The sequence below is a fragment of the Tursiops truncatus genome, chromosome 4 (assembly GCF_011762595.2).
Source record: "Tursiops truncatus isolate mTurTru1 chromosome 4, mTurTru1.mat.Y, whole genome shotgun sequence".
NCBI lineage: Eukaryota > Metazoa > Chordata > Mammalia > Artiodactyla > Delphinidae > Tursiops > Tursiops truncatus.
In genome coordinates, this window is record NC_047037.1 from 76,867,285 (window position 1) to 76,887,282 (window position 19,998).

The 19,998-nt window shown below is 36.8% G+C and overlaps 1 protein-coding gene across 11 annotated transcripts in view; it reads left to right on the forward strand.

The window, feature by feature from the left end:
• Positions 1 to 19,998, forward strand: part of GOLGB1 (golgin B1) — an 87,092-nt gene that overhangs the window by 18,173 nt on the left and 48,921 nt on the right. For 4 of the 11 annotated variants that reach the window (XM_019922633.3, XM_019922634.3, XM_033855776.2 and 1 more), the window contains exons 2-10: positions 649 to 743; positions 1,981 to 2,133; positions 2,326 to 2,478; positions 4,999 to 5,127; positions 8,197 to 8,322; positions 10,533 to 10,655; positions 11,765 to 11,878; positions 13,335 to 13,737; positions 14,726 to 14,841. In XM_019922633.3, coding sequence (XP_019778192.2) covers positions 651 to 743; positions 1,981 to 2,133; positions 2,326 to 2,478; positions 4,999 to 5,127; positions 8,197 to 8,322; positions 10,533 to 10,655; positions 11,765 to 11,878; positions 13,335 to 13,737; positions 14,726 to 14,841 — 1,410 coding nt within the window. In that variant the 5' untranslated portion in view covers positions 649 to 650. The remainder of the gene's footprint in view (positions 1 to 648; positions 744 to 1,980; positions 2,134 to 2,325; positions 2,479 to 4,998; positions 5,128 to 8,196; positions 8,323 to 10,532; positions 10,656 to 11,764; positions 11,879 to 13,334; positions 13,738 to 14,725; positions 14,842 to 19,998) is intronic. The other 7 variants (XM_073804179.1, XM_073804181.1, XM_019922635.3 and 4 more) reach the window with 5 other exon arrangements.

Consider the following 19,998-nt stretch of genomic DNA (forward strand, 5'->3'; position numbering starts at 1 on the left):
TCCTGAAAGAACAGGTTCATGAGGCACATAAAAAAGAAAAATTTGGGGCTTCCCTGGTGGCGCAGTAGTTGAGAGTCCGCCTGCCGATGCAGGAGACATGGGTTCGTGCCCCGGTCTGGGAAGATCCCACATGCCCCGCGGCTGGGCCCGTGAGCCATGGCCGCTGAGGCTGCGTGTCCGGAGCCTGTGCTCCGCAACGGGAGAGGCCACAACAGTGAGAGGCCCGCGTACCGCAAAAAAAAAAAGAAAAATTTTGCTGAACTATGGGGTGTATATGACAGATCAGAAGTGAATAATAGTCTGGCAGGGGAAGGAATAGTTAGAACTCCATGTTTGCCAATGAAATTATGATGAAAGAAAAGGCATTAAAGATAACCTGTAAGGTGTATTATTTTCCACTAAACAATTATGTATTTCATTTTTAAAACATTAGTGATGGTGATTAAAATCTCTGTGTAGTTGTCACTGAAAAGAACAGTGTTTGACTACAGTGTACATACTGAAATGCCTTTTTAAAGACATCATCCTGATGTAGTCTGTGTCTAATATATATCACATGCACAGTTTTCTTATTTAACTTATAAATGATAGTTACCATCATAGGAGAAGCATGTATCTGACTGATTCTTATGTTTTCTTTTCTTGCAGAAATGCTGAGCCGATTGTCAGGATTAGCAAATGTTGTTTTGCATGAATTATCAGGAGATGAAACTGATGAGAATATGAGGGCTTCCTTAGAACCTGTGAGTAGCTCTGTTCTGAATTAAACTAATGAGAAATATGTTCCGTGTTCTTCTGAGGACAAGAATTTAAGGTAGAAGGGTGTGAGCAGCCTTCCTTGTGCTAGGTGGAAGAGAAGATTAAGAAAAATATTGAGACTTTGTAAATTATCCTTTTCCTGTAAGTTTGTAGCCTGTGAGACACAGTAATGGGAATCAAGTCCTGGATGAGATTAGAAAGATTGTCCTCATTTGTCCCCCTGGGGCTTACTTAGTGCTAGATTATTTTAACTCCTCAGATATGTATTCCTGTTTCATAGGAAAGGTTTGAAACAACAAATGGTGGAACTGGAGCACCTTTTGGGTTTCAGACCATCTGTTTGCTATTGTAAATTCATCTATCACTTCTCTTATAGTCTGTATTGTATTTTTTGAAGGTCACATAGGACTCAAAAAAAGTCCTTTGACTTTCTTGAAAGACAAGCAGTATTCCCTGGTGATTAAGAGAATTTTATTCAACTACTCTCTTAATTTTAAATTTTGAGCTCTTCCACTAAATGTTTTGTGATCTTTGCTTCCCTTTATTTTTCTCTTTGGTAAAATTAGTATGATAAGACTGTAAATGAGATAATGTTTGTAAAATAGTTAACATTTACAAAATACTTAATATATATTGCAATGGCTATGATAATAATTATTGGTTAATAATAATATTGGGTAATAACTAATATTGGGTAGTTATTATTGGAAAGATTTCTTTTTAAAATTTAAAATTTTTAAAATTTTTATTTCCTCTGCCAGGTAAGTATGAGCGTGTCCCTGTCCATCCCTGCACAGCCTTAGACGCCTTACAGTGTACACACATGCTCACTTTGCTCCCCCTCCCTACGCATTCCCCCTCCTCCACCCTCCACCATCCTCCACACGCCCTTTTCCACAACTCTCAGCCCCTCCAAACAACTCTTATAATAATATCCAACCAACATCTCTGGAGGACTTCCACAGCCCAGGGCATTCAGTCCCCGGGAATTTTACCACTAGGCTACAAGATTTACATAAGCCAAGCCCCATTCTTGACAACTAAGGCTCCTCCTTTCCTCCAACCCATACCGTGCCCCTGGGTTCTCATCTCCTTGGAAAGATTTCTTAAGTAAGGATATGAGTTGGACAGGACATAAGATAAAGTTACAATGAAGGACCTCCTGTTTGGAAGCTGATACCTTTTCCCTTGTAAATTGGCAACTTTTTGTCCAAATACCAGGAATTACCCCAAGAATCTGACATGGAATTTAATGATAGAACACAAGAGGATGTTCTGGAGCGCCTGGCTTATGCAGAGCAGTTGGTGCAGGAACTAAAAGAAATCATTGGACAGAAGGATGCTCAACTACAGCAGAAGGATGAAATTCTACAGGTACCATTGTCCTTCCTTGCCAAGCACTTGATAAAAGACATAACAGTCACTTTGATTTTTTTCTTCACTTAGATTATTAGAGAATCTGATTTCCCTACTAGTCCAAGATGATGCCTACTGAGAATAACTTGTTATATGCTGGATAAGTGATGAATAAGCATTTGTGTATTTACCATCATTGTTCTCTGACAGGAAGAAAGAAAAGCTGCTGATAACAAAATTAAAAAACTAAAACTTCATGCTAAGGCCAAATTAACTTCTTTGAATAAACACATAGAAGAGATGAAGGCACAAGGAGGGACTGTTCTGTCCACAGAACCTCAGTCAGAGGAGCAACTCTCCAAGGTATGGTGACTGGGTATAATACACATTTTCTGAGTAGAAAAAGGCTCTCATTATAGCAGATCTTCACTAATCACAAAAATTTATGAAGCTAAAGTAATACAGCACTAAATGCAGTCCTTTTTTTTTTTTTCTTGCGGTACGCGGGCCTCTCACTGTTGTGGCCTCTCCCGTTGCGGAGCACAAGCTCCAGATGTGCAGGCTCAGCGGCCATGGCTCACGGGCCTGGCCGCTCCACGGCATGTGGGATCTTCCCAGACCAGGGCACGAACCCGTGTCCCCTGCATCGGCAGGCGGACTCTCAACCACTGCGCCACCAGGGAAGCCCAGTGCAGTCCTTTTTTAAAAAAAAAAATTTTATTTATTTATTTGGCTGTGCTGGGTCTTAGTTGCAGCACATGGGATCTTCGTTGTGGCATGTGGGATCTTTTATTTGCGGCATGCAGGATCTTTAGTTGTGGCATGCAAACTCTTAGTTGTGACATGTGGGATCTAGTTCCCTGACCAGGGATCGAACCCAGGCCCCCTCCATTGTGAGCTCAGTGTCTTAGCCACTGGACCACCAGGGAAGTCCCCAATACTGTCCTTTCTTTTTGAGCTTGCAGTCTAGCTGGGCTGTGGGCCAAACACAGAATAAAAGGCCAACAGAACATATGGAAATTAAATATTAGTTGTGACCTAGACTTTCAGGGAGTTAAAAAGGCTAACAGGAAGAAAAAAAATTAAATTGAGGCATTTAAGTAGGAGAGGCACATAGCTTTTGGAGGAGTTTTATCTTTAGTTAGAAGATTAAACTAGGTGAACTCTAAGGTTTCTCCCACCTCTGAAATTCTTTAGTTCAGTGACTTGATACAGAATATTCTTTGTCTTTATGGCCACATAATAGTATATTAAAGTTTCATGCATTGTGGCTTAATGAGCTAGATTACTTTGGGCTCCTCTAAGTGATGCTTTGTAGGTTTATGCCTGCCACCAACAAATCGTTCAAGGTTGGGGATGGAGAGAGGAGTGAGGAAAGTGCCTATGCCTTTTGAGGAATAGAGCATTGTCCTAATACTTATTATTACCTTTCCTCTATGGTTAAACCCCAAATATTCACATTCAGCCAGCTAGTTAGAGAACAAGAAACTTCAGTTGTTTGGAGAGTTTGGTATAGAATACAGAGAGGCCAGCACATCACAGTACACATTACCAGTTGGCTTAGATGTAACTCTACATAAGAAACCTTTTAATTTTTTCTTAGATTTCATCCTGTTTTAGTTTTTGACCCACTGGTATTCTTATTCACAATGATTTTAGTTCTTGGGAAATGAGATTTTAATCAATTCTCTAGGCACAACCTTTGGGGTCACTAGTTAGCTCACTAGTACTGTGGTTCGTCTTTCCTTCCTGGGTGTAATGCTCAGAAGATATTACTTTTCCTTAATTGATAGCCTTATTTAACTTCTCAAAGCTTATTTTAGAAGCTTCTCTTACTCTTCTCAACTGATGTATTCATTTTGATTCTTCTTTTCTTACTTTTTGTTTTTTTCCTCTCATTATTCTTTCTTCCCCCTTGCTGTGGTAGCACCAACCTGTCTCTCCCCATGTGGCTTTGTTTCTTTTAACTTTTCCCTTTGCTATGTTGTTAGATTTTTAAATCATCCATTTTATACTCTGCCTTCTTTTTTTTTTTTAAAGCTCTGAGACCTTAAACAAATTATCATCTTGTAGCTTCATTTCCTTCCTCTGTTTTAAATAAAAGCATTGGATTAAATGATTTCTAAGTTCCAGCAATCAGTCACAGCAGCTCTTTAACTATTGTATACCCATGACAGAGCTTGATAGTCTCTGGAAAGCGTAGTTCAAGAAATGATGGCAATCCTCAGATACTTGACTATTATGTGGAAGAAAGTGTAAAATTATTCTGTGTGGTTCCAATAAGCAGGCTAGGTTCATTTTGGGGGCTAGGGGCTGGTGGTGACTTCAGATGGGAGGTAGAATCTGGTTCAGTCGAAGGAAGAGATTTTGGGAAAAAATAGATTATTGAAATATTTGAATTCCTCCCCCCTTCCTGCCACTGTCTCTTTTATGATGCTTTGCCCCTCACTTAGCAGCTGTGTTTTCCTGAATTCTGTCCTCTTGTTCTTCAAGGCAGTGAGACTGAGTTTTCTGTTATGTTTTAGTCCTGTATGTCACTGACTGGTTTTGTCCTCAGACTAAAAACTATAAAAATGGGAAACATGGTGCCATTTCTTCCAAGTATTGACTCCCCTCTGGTATCTTCCTGCTTTTGGTTGCTCTCCAGCATTTTCAGATAGCTGTTTTTCTATATTGTCCAGTTTATAGTGGTTATCTGAGGGAGGATGGTTTTAATAGGAACTACTTGGCCATACTGAAACTGGAAAACTCTAAGATTCCTTCCTTGTTGTTAGGTCAGGTGTTATTTTTTGCTCCCATCAGTTGGATAACACTATAATCAAATGGCTGTATAGGGCAAATTAGATTCTTTTATTTAAATGACTTTATCTCCTGTGTTTTCAGCATGACAAGAGTTCTACAGAAGAAGAGATGGAAGTAGAAAAGATAAAACATGAACTCCAGGAGAAGGAGGAACTAATTAGCAGTTTGCAAGCCCAGCTTAGCCAGGCACAGGCAGAGCAAGCTACACAGGTAGGGGTATAAGTCACCTCATAATCATTAAGTTAACAAATCACTAAAGCCCAATGGATTGTTATATGACTAATAACATTAGTTCTATAATATTTGTCTATGAATCTATCAATTTCCTTCCTTCCTTTTTCCTTTTCCTTCTCTTCCCTCCCTTCCTTCCTTCCCCACTAAGTCTAGTAATTTTACTAGACTGTGCATTGGTGTTTGTCATCCATGGTTGGTATTTGTAGATACCCAGTATGCTTTTTCAATATTTGGTTTTGCACATTTTTATTTCACAAGAGTTTTCTTGAATTATATAGCTGTAGTATTTAGTCTGTTTTCTTCTTTGGGGACTTCTATTATCCATATGTTCTATCTTTGATTATCTTCCATTTTGTCACTTTTGGTTCCTTTTTACCTCTTCATTTTCAAAAGTTTCTTCTTTTTTTTTCTTATTTAAGGCATTCTATGTTTATTTACTTTTGTGTTCCTTCTTGTTTTGTGTTCTTTTCTGAAATGAATTTTCAGAATTCATTTTGATTCAGAAGAATCAAAGTTTTCCTGAATTCTGTCACCTCATTTCTGAGTTTTTCTGATTCTCATTTTTTAATTTTATTCTTTCATGTCTTGTATAATTTTCTTAATTTTTTTAACACCTGTTGAAATAAATTGCAATTTTGATTTTTTAAAAATTAATTACTTTTATTGGAGTATAGTTGCTTTACAATGTAGTGTTAGTTTCTACAGCAAAGTGAATAAGCTATATGTATACTTATATCCCCTCTTTTTTGGATTTCCTTCCCATTTAGGTCACCACAGAGCACTGAGTAGAGTTCCCTACGCTATACAGTCGGTTCTCATTAGTTAGCTATTTTATACATAGTAGTGTATATATGTCAATCCCAATCTCACAATCCATCCCATCCCCACTTCCCCCTTTGGTATCCATACTCGATTTGTTTTTTGAGCATGCCTATCATATGCTTTTCTCACCTGCTCCTTAGTTTTCTTTTTTTTAATAATAACTTTGGATGGGATTTGACCTTGATCATTTTACGTTTCTTATTTTTGTGTGAAATTAATTTTCCTAAACTTTTAGAAGGAGGTTTGATTCAGGAAAACTTTTTTTATTTAACAGACTTTTTTCTTTTGTTGTTTTTGTGTTGTGTTCAAAGATAAGGCAGGTGGATTTCTGAGATTTCCTGGCTTTCTTCTTCCTGCCCTTCACTCTGGTCTATACCAAATTGGCTCAGTAGTAATATAATATGTGTCATGTGTATAATTTTAAATTTTTTAGCAGCTACATTACAAAAGGTAAAGAAGAAACAGGTAAACTTAATTTTAACAATATATTTCATTTAGTTCAATTTATTAAAAATATACTTTTAACATTAATATAAAATTATTTTTGTGTAAATTTATAATCTTTTTTCTGCACTAAGTCTGAAATTTGGTGTGTATTTTATATTATATATCAATTTGGATGCTAAACTTTCATTGGAAATACTTCATCTGTGTTTAGATTTCATAAAATTTCCAGTTGAGAAAATAGATTCATATACTCAAGTTGTTCCATACATAAATAGAAACTTTCTAATAACTGAACTGAGTGCTGAAACATCATTTTCCTTTAATATTTGCATCCACGTTTAGAAACTGGTTAATTATTTAGAATCGTTAATTTGACTTTGAAAAGCATATCAGCTTTAAAGCTACATCTCTGAGAAATGAAAGCACATGTCCACATAAAGACTTGTATATGCGTGTTCATAGCAGCTTTACTTGTGAAACCAAAAACTAGAAACAACATGTCTATCAACAGGAGAATATTTAAACACACAATGGAATACTACTTAGAAATAAAAAGGAATGAACTATGCATCGGTAGTACACCTTTATTTTAAACTTAAGTGTGTCTATACTTATTTTTGAACTAGAAAAATAATTCAATAAAAATAAGTATTTATATTTTAATTACCAATTATGATTTACATAGGTATCAACTGTTATTCATGCTCTCTGCATAAAGTATTCTAATAAACACATCACATAGGTGTGTAGGAAAAAAATTATTTAAATGGAATCAATCCATTGCCACTGGCTAGATAGCTGGTATGTTTATTGTTAACACTAGGAGCAACATGCACACTTATTACTTGCACAACAATTCAGCAGTATATTATGTGATGCAACAAGTGAAGTGAAATATAATCATATCAAAACACAATTGTATTTAATGGAAAAATAATTTATACTTAAGTTAATTAAAATTAACTAATATTAATAAATTTCTCATTTACATTAAGCATATTTCAAGCCCTTGATAGCCACATGAATTGATATATGAATATATCATAGTTGATAATGAATATTATAACACGTGTATAGCCCTTTGTCTTCTATTTCTGTTATCCCTATTCTGTTTAATTTCTATTTCACACCTAGAAGTCTTTTCTTGGTGCAGTCGGTGTCTTGGAAGGCAGCCCTGATGAGTTAGTTTTGAGACTTCAGCTGGGCCAGATTGTTCTAGCACTTTTGTCCTTTTTTCTGTGGACCCCTTGCATTCAGCCAGTATTGGAGAATGGGAAAGCCCTGCCAATTTAAGCTGTTGTTCTAAGATTGGCCAACTGTGCTTTCCAATAAGAATTTACTGGCTATTTGGAGGTTTTCCTGTTCTCAAGGCCATCAGATGTTGCTCTGTCACTGCCTTCTTCCTGTTGTACAGACTCTAATACCAGAGTCTTTTGGTGGCTTGTCTCTGCCTACTTGTATTTTGGGGTTTGTAGTACTACCTTCCTAATTTATTGTTAATATTGTCCATGGGTTTTTGATTTTATTATCTAGTTGTACTGTCTGGTTCTATGTGAGGATTCAGAGAAATTGAACAACTGCTGCTATTGTTTCTGTTTTCCTCTGACAAATAATTTTGATAATTAAAAAAAAAAAACACAGTACATCAATTCCCTTCAGTGTTAAGCAGAAATTAGAAGGATATTGGTAGGTATTTAGGGCAAATGAGAAAGGGAGGTCCAAGAATTAAGAGTGCCAATTCTTTTGCTTAAATATTTTTTTCTTCTATGTCTTCAGTTTGCTAAGAGTTCAACAGAGATGGAAGAATTTTTAATGATGAAGAAACAGCTCCAAGAGAAGGAGGAACTCATTAGCACTTTGCAAACCCAGCTCAGCCAGACACAGGCAGAGCAAGCTGCTCAGGTAGGGTGGAAGGTACCTCAGAATCATTAGAATAAAGAATCATGACAAGTCACTTCAGACAGTCTATTTTTAAAACTTTAGTAGATGAAAGTATAGTAGCTAGAATATTATAGTAGAAATTAGAAGGGTGTGATAGTAGAAGAAATTAGAAGTGTTATTTACCTTGATGAATACACCATAGCTTAATTTATGGCTGTTTCTTAGATCTACAGGCCCAGAAACTTGGTTTTAATAGCACACAGAGATTCTGTCTTTCAGGAAGGAATGAGCTTATGCTAAGTTCGAAAGAGACTGTTAGATAAACCAAAAGAAATACAAGTGATTAGGTCCATTATTTCTTTATAGTAAAATCTTAATGATAAGTTATAGTCAGAAGATTACTTAGTGATTATGTAATGAGAAAGTGGTATAGGTTATGTGATTCAATGTTAAAAGGCACCAGTATGTGCCTTTCTTCTTCATAGTTATCTCTGCTTACCAGGACCAGACCGTTTGGACTGGCATCCTCAACTTTTTCTCTCTATTTTTCTAAATTTCCAGTTTGACCACCCACTCGTATTTTTCCTTTGGGAATGCTTTTGACTTAAGAAACATTTTTTTTCTTTTTTCCCTCAAGTGCCTTTGTATAATAGCTAATCTTATCCATTGGGTGTTAGGTGTTTACTTTATTGATAACTTGTAGTATTAGTGGTGCTCTCTGTCTATGGATAACCTACTGCTGTGTATACATTTAAAACTGGATATCCTAAAATCCTTGGTTTTACCTATTAGCTTTTATTGTGTCCTATTTTGTACACTTTATACAATGTAGGATGGAGAAATACAAAATAATTTTACTGAGTGGCTTAAAACATGGCAAGCCAAGATACACATACACACACACATGCACACACACACACATACACACACACACACACTATGATGGATCCGTTAATACATTTATGTGAATTAACAAATCCATCAGAATACAAGCCATTCATAATGTGCATCGCAAGCAACAATACAAACTGAAAGTATTTTGAGAGGTGAAAGGGGTTACTTGCATGTGACAACCAAGGAAGGTTACATGGAAAACTCAGGATTTAGGTAAAACTATGATGGATAGATAATATAGTTTCAACAAGGTTGGGAAAGGTATTCCAATTGTAGGGAATGCTGTAAGCAAAGTCTCAGGAAAAAGAATATGGTACATTTATGGGAAAGGATGTGTAGATGTGTTTGGCTCATGAAGGAGTCCAATGCGTATACATTTGAAACACAGGATTTCAAATTCATAGTGATTTCAGAATTCAGATAATCAAAGATATTATGAAGATTTTTTTTCTCCTACCTAGAAGGAGAGCCAAGGTTGGTTCAAGGTGTCACAAATTGAAAAATCAACAATAGTTGAAGGACCTGTGCAAAATGGACACGTGAAGAGCTGTTTGGCATGCTTAACCACAGATCTTAAGGAAATGAATAAGCAGGCGCGCACACGCACATACACACACACACACACACACACACACACACACACACACACAAAACCTATGAACAAAACAAAAACACTGCTACCGAGCAACTCACAACCAGTCAATTTATTTCCATTTCATTTTGTTAAGAGCCAGTTACAAATGAGGGTGATCTAGAAGCCTGAAAGTAATGACAGTTGAAAATAGCTGTCTGGGGAGGTGGTGTGGATTTGGATGGAAATATACCGAGTTCTTTGGTAGAAGCAATTCTTTGAAAATGAGATCTGAAAGAAAGATTTGTATTTCCAGTTGTAGAGAATCTTGAGTAAAAGATACATTAGTTTGAAGTTTATATTTATAAACTGAAAGTTTTTGAGCGTGAGTGTGATATTCAAAGAATTGTCTAGGACTTAACAGGAATCTAACTTTGTATCTTTAATATTCTAATCTCCTTAGATCTTTTAAAAATATACCTCTTGTATATTTAAACACTTCTATTAACCATGCAAATACAGTTTTTATTCAAAATTTATGTTTAGGCTGACTTCTGAATTTGATGGTAGGCTTTCTCTCATTCCGAAGTTAGCATCAAAGCCTATCTCTCTTCCAAAATTCTCATCCTTGGCATTCAAAATTTAATTTGAAAACCTTATTGTCTATCAATTCTCAGTGTCTGTGTTTGGAGAATAGTCTGTGAGTTTTGTTTGTGCGATATTCTGGGAGTGTAACTTGTATAGTTTCTCTGGTGTGTGTCTTCAGTTGAGTTCCATGCAGCAGGTGGTCCGAGAGAAAGATGCCCGCTTTGAGACACAAGTTCGTCTTCATGAAGATGAGCTTCTTCAGTTAGTAACCCAGGCAGATGTGGAAACAGAGATGCAACAGGTGTGTTGCTAAAACCTAGTAGAATGATTGTAGTTTTGGTTAACATTTAATTAAGTTATCACAGCCACTTTTCCACCCTTACCCACTGCTCTTCACTTGGTCTGGGTTTGCTCATTAATTGCCTTCTTTTCGGTGTTCTTCTCTTCTGTTGCATATTGCTTATTTATTTTCCCTTACCTTGCCTCTTACCCCTCTAATCAGGTTGTCCCTACTCAAAAGCTGAGTTTAATTGGCAAATGTATGTGGTAGTCAGAAATTGGTTTCTCTTCAGTTTGCTGATTGTAGCTACCTTTGTGCATTGAAAACCTGATCCAAAGCTTCAAAAACAATGAAGTCTGTTTTACACTTTAGAAAATTTAAAGATAAAAAGCAGTGATTTTGAAGCCATAAGGTCTTTTATTAACTCATTCATTATTTTTAATTCATTGAGTAATTTTTGAAAATTGGCTTCATTGTTTTTAAGTTTATCATCGACTAACTCAAAAGTATCTGTTTCTGTTTAGTATATAGTGCAGTGTGGTACCCAAAGGCCCTCCAGTGGTATTTCATAGTTGATTCATTTAACTGTTTTTGAGCTTCTTCCAAATTCTAGGCAATTCTTCAGAATATACCACTAAATAAAGTTAATTTATATAGCACTTTTAAAGTAGTATATTAATATATACATGTATTGTTGACTTATTCATTCAACAAATGTTTACCAAGTGACTGTACCATGCATGAAACTAGAAGAGAAATGGTTCTTGCCTATAGAGAATATTCTCTTTGGTGAGTGGGATATACGTGTACCTATGTTATTTAGGTACAGGACATGACTATATAATTTTAAAAGTGGATATGTATAATAAATATCTAATTATTAAAAAGGTTCCCTAATTCAGGGACTTCCTTGTGTCAGTTTGGTTGTTGTTGGCGCTCTGAAGAAGACATTTTTGGAGATTCTTTGTTGCTGTTGGATAGGAAGCATGGCATGCTGGTGTCCGACCCTTTAATCTGTCATCCTCAACATCTAAAAATCTTAAGTACACAAGTCTACCTGACATTTTGAAAGGTAAGCAGATAATGATGCTCATGCGTTAGCACATTATGTCTAAACGTTTTCTTCTCAGAAATTGAGGGTGCTGCAGAGGAAGCTTGAGGAGCATGAAGAAGCCTTGTTGGGCCGTGCTCAGGTTGTGGACCTGCTGCAACAGGAGCTGACTGCTGCCGAACAGAGAAACCAGGTACTGCCTTCTCTACTACCTGCCTTGGGAGTATTCATTTCCACTTCAGTTTGCCAGGCAGCAGGTATAAAATCCTGTTAGAAGCCTTCAGAGAATTGATGCCATTTATTCATTCTTTCAACAATTCCCTGTGCTTAAGTGGTGGGGATACTATGATGATCAAAATATATACAGTTCCTTCCCTCATGAGGCTTACATTTCACATCTTTTATTGTTGCTCTTTTCCTTTGTGATTTTAGGTCTAGGGTCCTAGTTTCTTTAGAATGTCGTATTTTCATCTAAGGAGTTTCTTTTCTGTCAGTTTACCCCTTCTCTGTCTTCAATGGTTCTTGTGCTTTATGTACTGTCCCTTCTTTGTTTGTTTTGTTGTTTAACTTTATGTTGGTTTGAAATAATCCCACCATGCAATATTCCCTTAAATTTAAAGGTGATTAAGGATGCTGATGTTCTAAAATCTTAAACTCAGGTATCCTATTCCCTGACTGTTGCCCATCCTGTCATTCCCTTTCTTAGGCTGTCCTGACTTTCATTCTCATTAAGATTTCTTGATCCTTTCATGTGTTGCTCTGGTATGTTGGTTCTTTCTTGGCCTCGCTCCTTTCCTTATCTGGTATAGATCTGCAACTGCGATTTGGACTACTCCTTTACCAGCCCTTGGATTCCCTGTGTCCCTGCCCCTTCACATCCAGGGAGCCAAATCCTAATGTGGAATCGGTGCTATGGTCCACATTCTCTGCTTGTTCATCTGGGTCCCGCATGCTGCTGGAGAAAGTCATATCTTTTCTTCTTAATTTTCAACTCTCCTTGAGAACGACTGTCTTTCTTGCATAGAAACATGTTCCCATATCTCCAATTCTAACAGAACCCATACCCTGACCCTGAGTCCCCTTTCTGGCTGTCATTGAATAGTCAGGTTCAAATCCCAGTTGTGCTACTTACTAGATAGGTACTGTGGAGATAGTTACATATGTGTGACTTTATGGTAAGTTTCCATTCTCTGCTCCTTTTAGTACCTTATAAGTATCTCTCTCATGGCCTCTAATATTTTGTATTATAATGATCTGTTTAAGTGTGACTCTCTCACTAAACTCTGAGTTCCTTGAGGGCAGGGACTGGATCCATTTATTCAGTATTTATTGAGTACCACATACTCAGTATGCCATATATTATGCTAGATGCTGGAGAACAGTGATGATAAAACAGACACAGTCCCTTTCCTTATTGAACTAATTTTGTATTGGGAGACACATAAGTGAAAAGCTGATGACACAAATAAATATATATATGAACAGAAACTGTCAAAAGTATCAAGAAGCAAAAACAGAGGGTCTTATGGAATTGTAGGTTTGGTCCTGAGTGTCTAGGCCTGGGCTTCACCTAGAAGAGACTCTTCACTATGCTTATTGAAATGAAAGAATGAATTTATAGTTCATGAGGCTTTGTCTTTTTTTCTTAGATTTTCTCCCAGCAGTTACAGCAGATAGAAGCTGAGCAGAGTACTTTAAGGAACACTATAGAAACAGAAAGACAGGAGTCCAAGATTCTGATGGAAAAGATGGAACTTGAAGTGGCAGAGAGAAAACTATCTTTCCATAACCTGAAGGAAGAAATGCATCATCTTCTAGAACAGCTTGAACAGGCAGGTCAAGCCCAGGCTGAACTGCAGTCCCGGTACAGTGCTTTGGAGCAGAAGTACAAAACAGAAATGGCAGAGAAGACCTCTCACATTTTGAGTCTTCAAAAGACTGAACAAGAGCTACACTCTGCCTGTGATGCCCTAAAGGATCAAAATTCAAAGCTTCTCCAAGATAAGAGTGAACAGGCAGCTCATTCAGCTCAGGTCATTCAGCAGCTGGAAGGTCAGTATTTGATTGCATTTGAAGCCCATTTGTCTAGCCCATTTGTCTAGCATCCCTTTAAAATTTCACGGAATCTCTTAGTGACATCATTTGCTTAAACCAATTGAATGAATAGAATGATTAAGAAAGGTGTCTCTTCTGAACTCTTTGTTGCATTTCTCCCATCTCTGACTGAAGTTATAATCTGGCTTAATAAAATTATTATTATAGTACTAAAAACTATTGATAGTAATGTGTCAGACATTAAAAAGAACCCTATGTGAAACATAACTGTGGTCTGAAGGGTTCACTGACTGAAATGAGTAGGATTTGAATTAATTTGCGGAAAGCTCAGGCCAGATCTAGCTGCAAAGGTAGGGAGACTGAATTGCGTGGAGTCATCTTTACTCTAAAGATGGATCTGAATGCTTTTCTTATAGGTGAAAATTTCTTTTTAAAGAAAACTTTTTTAAAAATGTGTTATTATTAAAGTAATACATGCCTCTGATTTAGTTTAATTCTAAAAGATTGGCATACAGGAAAGATTTTAGAAAGCATTAAATTGAACATCTGTATTGAAGAGAGCTGAACATTAATCAGAAAGCCTTAAGGGACATTACATGGGAACAGTGTGTTACATGAGCATGCTGTTCTCTTAATTGAACCATGTTCATGTTTAAAACATCTCAGTAGGATTTATACTGCTTACGTGGAGAGTGAAGAAAATAAAATAAAAAGCGCTAAGGGTATTTTCAAGGGGGAAAGGAAAAATGACTTTAAAAAAAAATACCTAGACCTGTTTTATTTTACCTTTGAAGGAGGTTTACTGAGATGTCCTTTGGTCCTTGAGAGCATATAAACAATTTATAAAAATGATGGTATTGGCATCGTAATTTTAATTAAGATAACGGAACTAGAATAAACAGCATATGGTGTATCCCTAGAAGATAACTCACTAAGTTTCAGGCTTGAGGCAAAGATCATTTCAATTTTATTTTCTTTTCCTTAGATCAACTCCAGGAAAAATCCGAAGAAATCAACCAATTTCTAAATAAGGCAACGTTGCTGAAACATGAAATAGCATCTCAGACTTCTTTGCCAGATGCTTCTAACGAGGGCACACAGGTAATTAAATGTGTACTTCTTATGAATATGATCTATTTGTCTTTGCTGTATCTATACTTGGGTGTTCTAATAGAATTTATTCCAGAAAGCAGTATAAGCCTTCTCTCTTTTCTGCCTATACAATGCTTTTTTGGAGCCAATTCTATTTGAAAGGAAACATGAAAGACAGTAGTGTCCCAACAATGAATAATGAGAAAAAAGTAGACAATGAGCAGCATAACCTCAAGAGCCTTTCCAACCTCTACAGCCTTTCTGTATTGGAGATGAGTCATTAATTTTAATCTTATAATCAGCTTTCCCAGTTGAGAAATCAATTTTGTTTTTGGTAGACTGAGATTTGATCAGGTTTAAAGTATACAATTCAGTCTAACCAAACTTAAAAGTCTATTGTAGAAATCATAATGCCCACATTAATCAGTTAACAGTAAAAAGTTTAATTTCCTGTTGATTGGCCAGTATATTCTCTCTGCCTTCTATAAAAGTCTCCGGGGAGCTAGATTTTAATCACCAGAAGGCTGCTTATTGAGCTTGAATATCAGAGCAAGGAGAGTTAGTTTGATGATCTTAATTAACTAGTGTCAAGCTGGGATAACTGGATTAATTCATCTCCATTATAAGATTATACCCTTCCAAACTGACAGATATAGGGGTCAGCAGAGTCCCATAGTTCCTGGGCAGTACTGTGCACTGACAAAAATTTTTCCTTCCTGGTTTTTGGCATCTAGGCTTTCCAATCTCTTCTATTCTCCCATTCTCAACTTTTTCCTCCCGTGTTTTGTTAAGACATTTTTCAGCAACTCTAAAAAATTCAGATTCCATATATATGTTTTAGCATACAGAATTTTTCTCTTTCTGACTTACTTCATTCTGTATGACAGACTCTAGGTCCATCCACCTCACTACAAATAATTCAATTTTGTTTCTTTTTATGGCTGAATAATATTCCATTGTATATATGTGCCACATCTTCTTTATCCATTCATCTGTCAGTGGGCACTTAGGTTGCTTCCATGTCCTGGCTTTTGTAAATAGAGCTGCAATGAACACTGTGGTACATGACTCTTTTTGAATTATGGTTTTTTCAGGGTATATGCCCAGTAGTGGGATTGCTGGGTTGTATGGTAGTTCTATTTTTAGTTTTTTAAGGAACCTCCATACTGTTCTCCATAGTGGCTGTATCAATTTACATTCCCACCAGCAGTGCAAGAGGGTTCCCTTTGCTCCACACCCTCTCCAGCATGTATTGTTTGTAGATTTTTTGATGATGGCCATTCTGACCAGTGTGAGGTGATACCTCATTGTAGTTTTGATTTGCATTTCTCTAATGATCAGTGATGTTGAGCATCCTTTCATGTGTTTGTTGGCAATCTGTATATCTTCTTTGGAGAAATGTCTATTTAGGTCTTCTGCCCATTTTTGGATTGGGTTGTTTGTTTTTTTGATATTGAGCTGCATGAGCTGCTTGTAAAATTTGAAGATTAATCCTTTGTCAGTTGCTTCATTTGCAAATATTTTCTCCCATTCTGAGGGTTGTCTTTCCATCTTTATGGTTTCCTTTGCTGTGCTTTTACGTTTCATTAGGTCCCATTTGTTTATTTTTGTTTTTATTTCCATTTCTCTAGGAGGTGGGTCAAAAAAGATCTTGCTGTGATTTATGTCATAGGGTGCTGGACCTATGTTTTCCTCTAAGAGTTTTATAGTGTCTGGCCTTACATTTATGTGTTTAATCCATTTTGAGTTTATGTGTATGGTGTTAGGGAGTGTTCTAATTTCATTCTTTTACATGCAGCTGTCCAGTTTTCCCAGCACCACTTATTGAAGAGGCTGTCTTTTCTCCATTGTATATTCTTGCTTCCTTTATCAAAAATTAAGTGACCATATGTGCGTGGGTTTCTCTCTAGGCTTTCTATCCTGTTCCATTGATGTATATTTCTGTTTTTGTGCCAGGACCATACTGTCTTGATTACTGTAGCTTTGTAGTATAGTCTGAAGTCTGGGAGCCTGACTCCTCCAACTCCTAAAAAAAAAAAATGGTTCTGAAAAATGTAGGGGCAGGACAGGAAGAGAATAGACTTGAGGACATGGGAAGGGGGAAGGGTAAGCTGGGAAGAAGTGAGAGAGTGGCATGGACATATATACACTACCAAATGTAAAATAGATAGCTAGTGGGAAGCAGCCTCATAGCACAGGGAGATCATCTCGGTGCTTTGTGACCACCTAGAAGGATGGGATGGGGAGGGTTGGGGGGAGACGCAAGAGGGAGGAGATATGGGCATATATGTATATGTATAGTTGATTCACTTTGTTAAAAAGCAGAAACTAACACACTATTGTAAAGCAATTATACTCCAATAAAGATGTCAAAAAAAACAAAAAATAAATAAAAATAAAAACAAAAATTCAAAGAAATTTATGGTGAACACCTGCATACTCACCATTTAGATTCTATTAATATTTACTGTATTTGCTTTATCATATATCTATCCATTTATCCATCTACCAATTCATCTTAATTTTTTGTACATTTCACAGTAAGTTGTAGACATCAGTACATTTTTCTCTAAATATTTCGGCATGCATATCATTGACTAGATTTTAATATTTGTTTATAGTTCTTTTTCTTTTGAAGTGAGATTTACAAAACATGAAATGTACAGGTATTAAGTGTACCATTCATTGAGTGTTGTCAAATGCGTCACCCAAATCCCTATCAAGATATATCACCCTACAAAGTACGCTTTTGCAGTCAACCGCATTACTCCCCTCCAGAGATGAACCAATGTTCTATATTTTTACCGTAGATTAATTTTGCATGTTTTATATCCTATAAATGTAATCGTACATTTGTGTTATTTTGTAGAAAACTTCTTTCACTCAGCATATTTTGAGATTCATTTATATTATCGTATGTATCATAATTTATTCTTTTATATTGCTGAGAAGTATTCCATTTTATGAATATACTGTATTTTCCTTTTGCATGACTGTGCTATAATTTCCTTTTGATGGATAACTGGTCTTTTTATGCTTTGGGTATTATGAATTAAGCTGCTATGGACATTCTTGTACAAGTATTTGTGTGGACATATGTTTTCATTTGTCTTCATTAAATGCTAGTTGAGGAATTTCTGGGCCATAGAGTAAGAATATATTTAGCTTTATGGGAAATGCCAGATCTTCTTCCAAGGTGATTATATTGTTTATACTCTCACCTAAAATATATGAGAGTTCTAGTTGCTCTGCATCTTCTCTAAGATTTGGTATTATCAATTTTTAAAATTTTAGCCATTTTAATGGGTGTGTAGTGGTAGGTCAGTGTGGTTTCAATTTGCATCTCCCCAATGACAAATGACGTTGAACATGTTTACTTGAGATTCTTAGACATTTCTGTATCTTCTTTTGGTGAAGTATCTGTTCATGTCATTTCCTCATTTTAAAAATTGAGTTTTTTGCCTATTTATCAAGTTGTAGTAATTCTTTATACATCCTGAATGCCAATTTATTATCAGGCATGTTTGGTAAATATTTTCTCCCATGCTGTGTCTTGCTTCTTTTTCTTTTTTAATTTTTTTAAATTGAAAATCACATATTGAATTTTTTTTATTAAAAGTAGAATTTCTTTTTTAACATTTATTTATTTGGTTCCACCGGGTCTTAGTTGCAGCAGGTAGGCTCCTTAGTTGCAGCTCGTGGACTCCTTAGTTGCAGCTCACCAGCTCCTTAGTTGTGGCATGCGAACTCTTATTTGCAGCATTTATTTGGGAACTAGTTCCCTGACCAGGGATCGAACCTGGGCCCCCTGCATTGGGAGCGTGGAGTCTTATCCACTGCAGCACAAGGGAAGTCCCCGTGGCTTGCTTCTTATCCATTTTCTTCATGATGTTCTTTAATTAGCAGACATTTAAAATTTTGATAAAGTCTATTATTTATCATATTTATCATTTTTTTTCTGGTTATAATTTTCTTTGTCCTGTGTGTGAAACCTTTGCTTAACCCCAAGTCATGAAGATATTCTCTTATGTTTTCTTCCACAGGCTATATAGTTTTAGCTTTCACAGTTAAGTCTCTGAACCTCAGTAAATTTTTGTGTGTGGTGTAAGATAAGGGTCAAGTTTTATTTTTTTCCCTATATGGATATCCAATTGTCTCTGCACCATTTCTTGAGAAGACTTTACTTTCCTCATTGGATTGCTTTGGTACCTTTGTTGAAAACAAATGATTAATAGGTCTGTTTATGAGCTTTCTAGTTTATGAGCTTTCCAGTCTAGTCTAGCCAATTCTTAGGCCTGTATCATATTTTTTTTCGGGCAAGGCTTTATTGGGGCCACAGGGGGAAGTGAGAACAAGTAACAGGTTCCCTTGCTGGCTGGCTCCCTGAGGGGAGGCGAGCTTGTTCCTTATATGGGGTGAGGGTAGGGGTGTGTCCAGGGGTCTTGCTGGAGGGGTGGCTTAGGTGGTTTGCCCACCCCTAAGGTGGTGTTGTAGCATATGCTCAGTACCCTGCTTTTGCTCCCAATACCCTGTTTTTGCTCCAAGCTCTTCAAAAGTGGCAGTTGGGTGTTTTTGGTCTCTTTGTATCTTTTGGGTCCAGAATTTGCCCCAACTGCACATGCATGCAGTTATTTTTAGTCCCATATAGTTTCTTTGTATTTTGTTGCTCGAGGAGATGTTTGTCCAGGTGCAAGCACTGCAGCAAAGGGTCCTAGGTCCCAGCCTATCTCATCCCCTGCTGAGAGACTCTACACCCTTATTCTTAAGGGGTACGGGACCAAAGGTCTCTTCTTCTGAAACTTCTTCCTGCATAAGGGGACAGGGGCCACAGACCCTAGTCCCTAGAGGTGTAGAAGTCTCTTGCTGACTGTCCCAAGGACCTGGGCCACTTTCCTTGAGCCATCATGAGCCTTACTTCAAATTGTCAGAGCCTAGAAGACACAAACTCAATCAAAAGGTTAGACAAACAAGGGCTATAAAGGAGAAAAACAACAATAGCCATTAAAGGGCCTAGGAAGAGAAGGAACCAGGTTACTTTGGGAGGGCTTCCTTAACTGTTGACCTGACAGGGGAGGCAATGTCGCCCCTGCCAAGAAGCCATTCTGTTTGGGTGTATATTTTTGTTAATCGCGGGGTTAAAGTTCAACATGTTTCTCTATTTTTAGA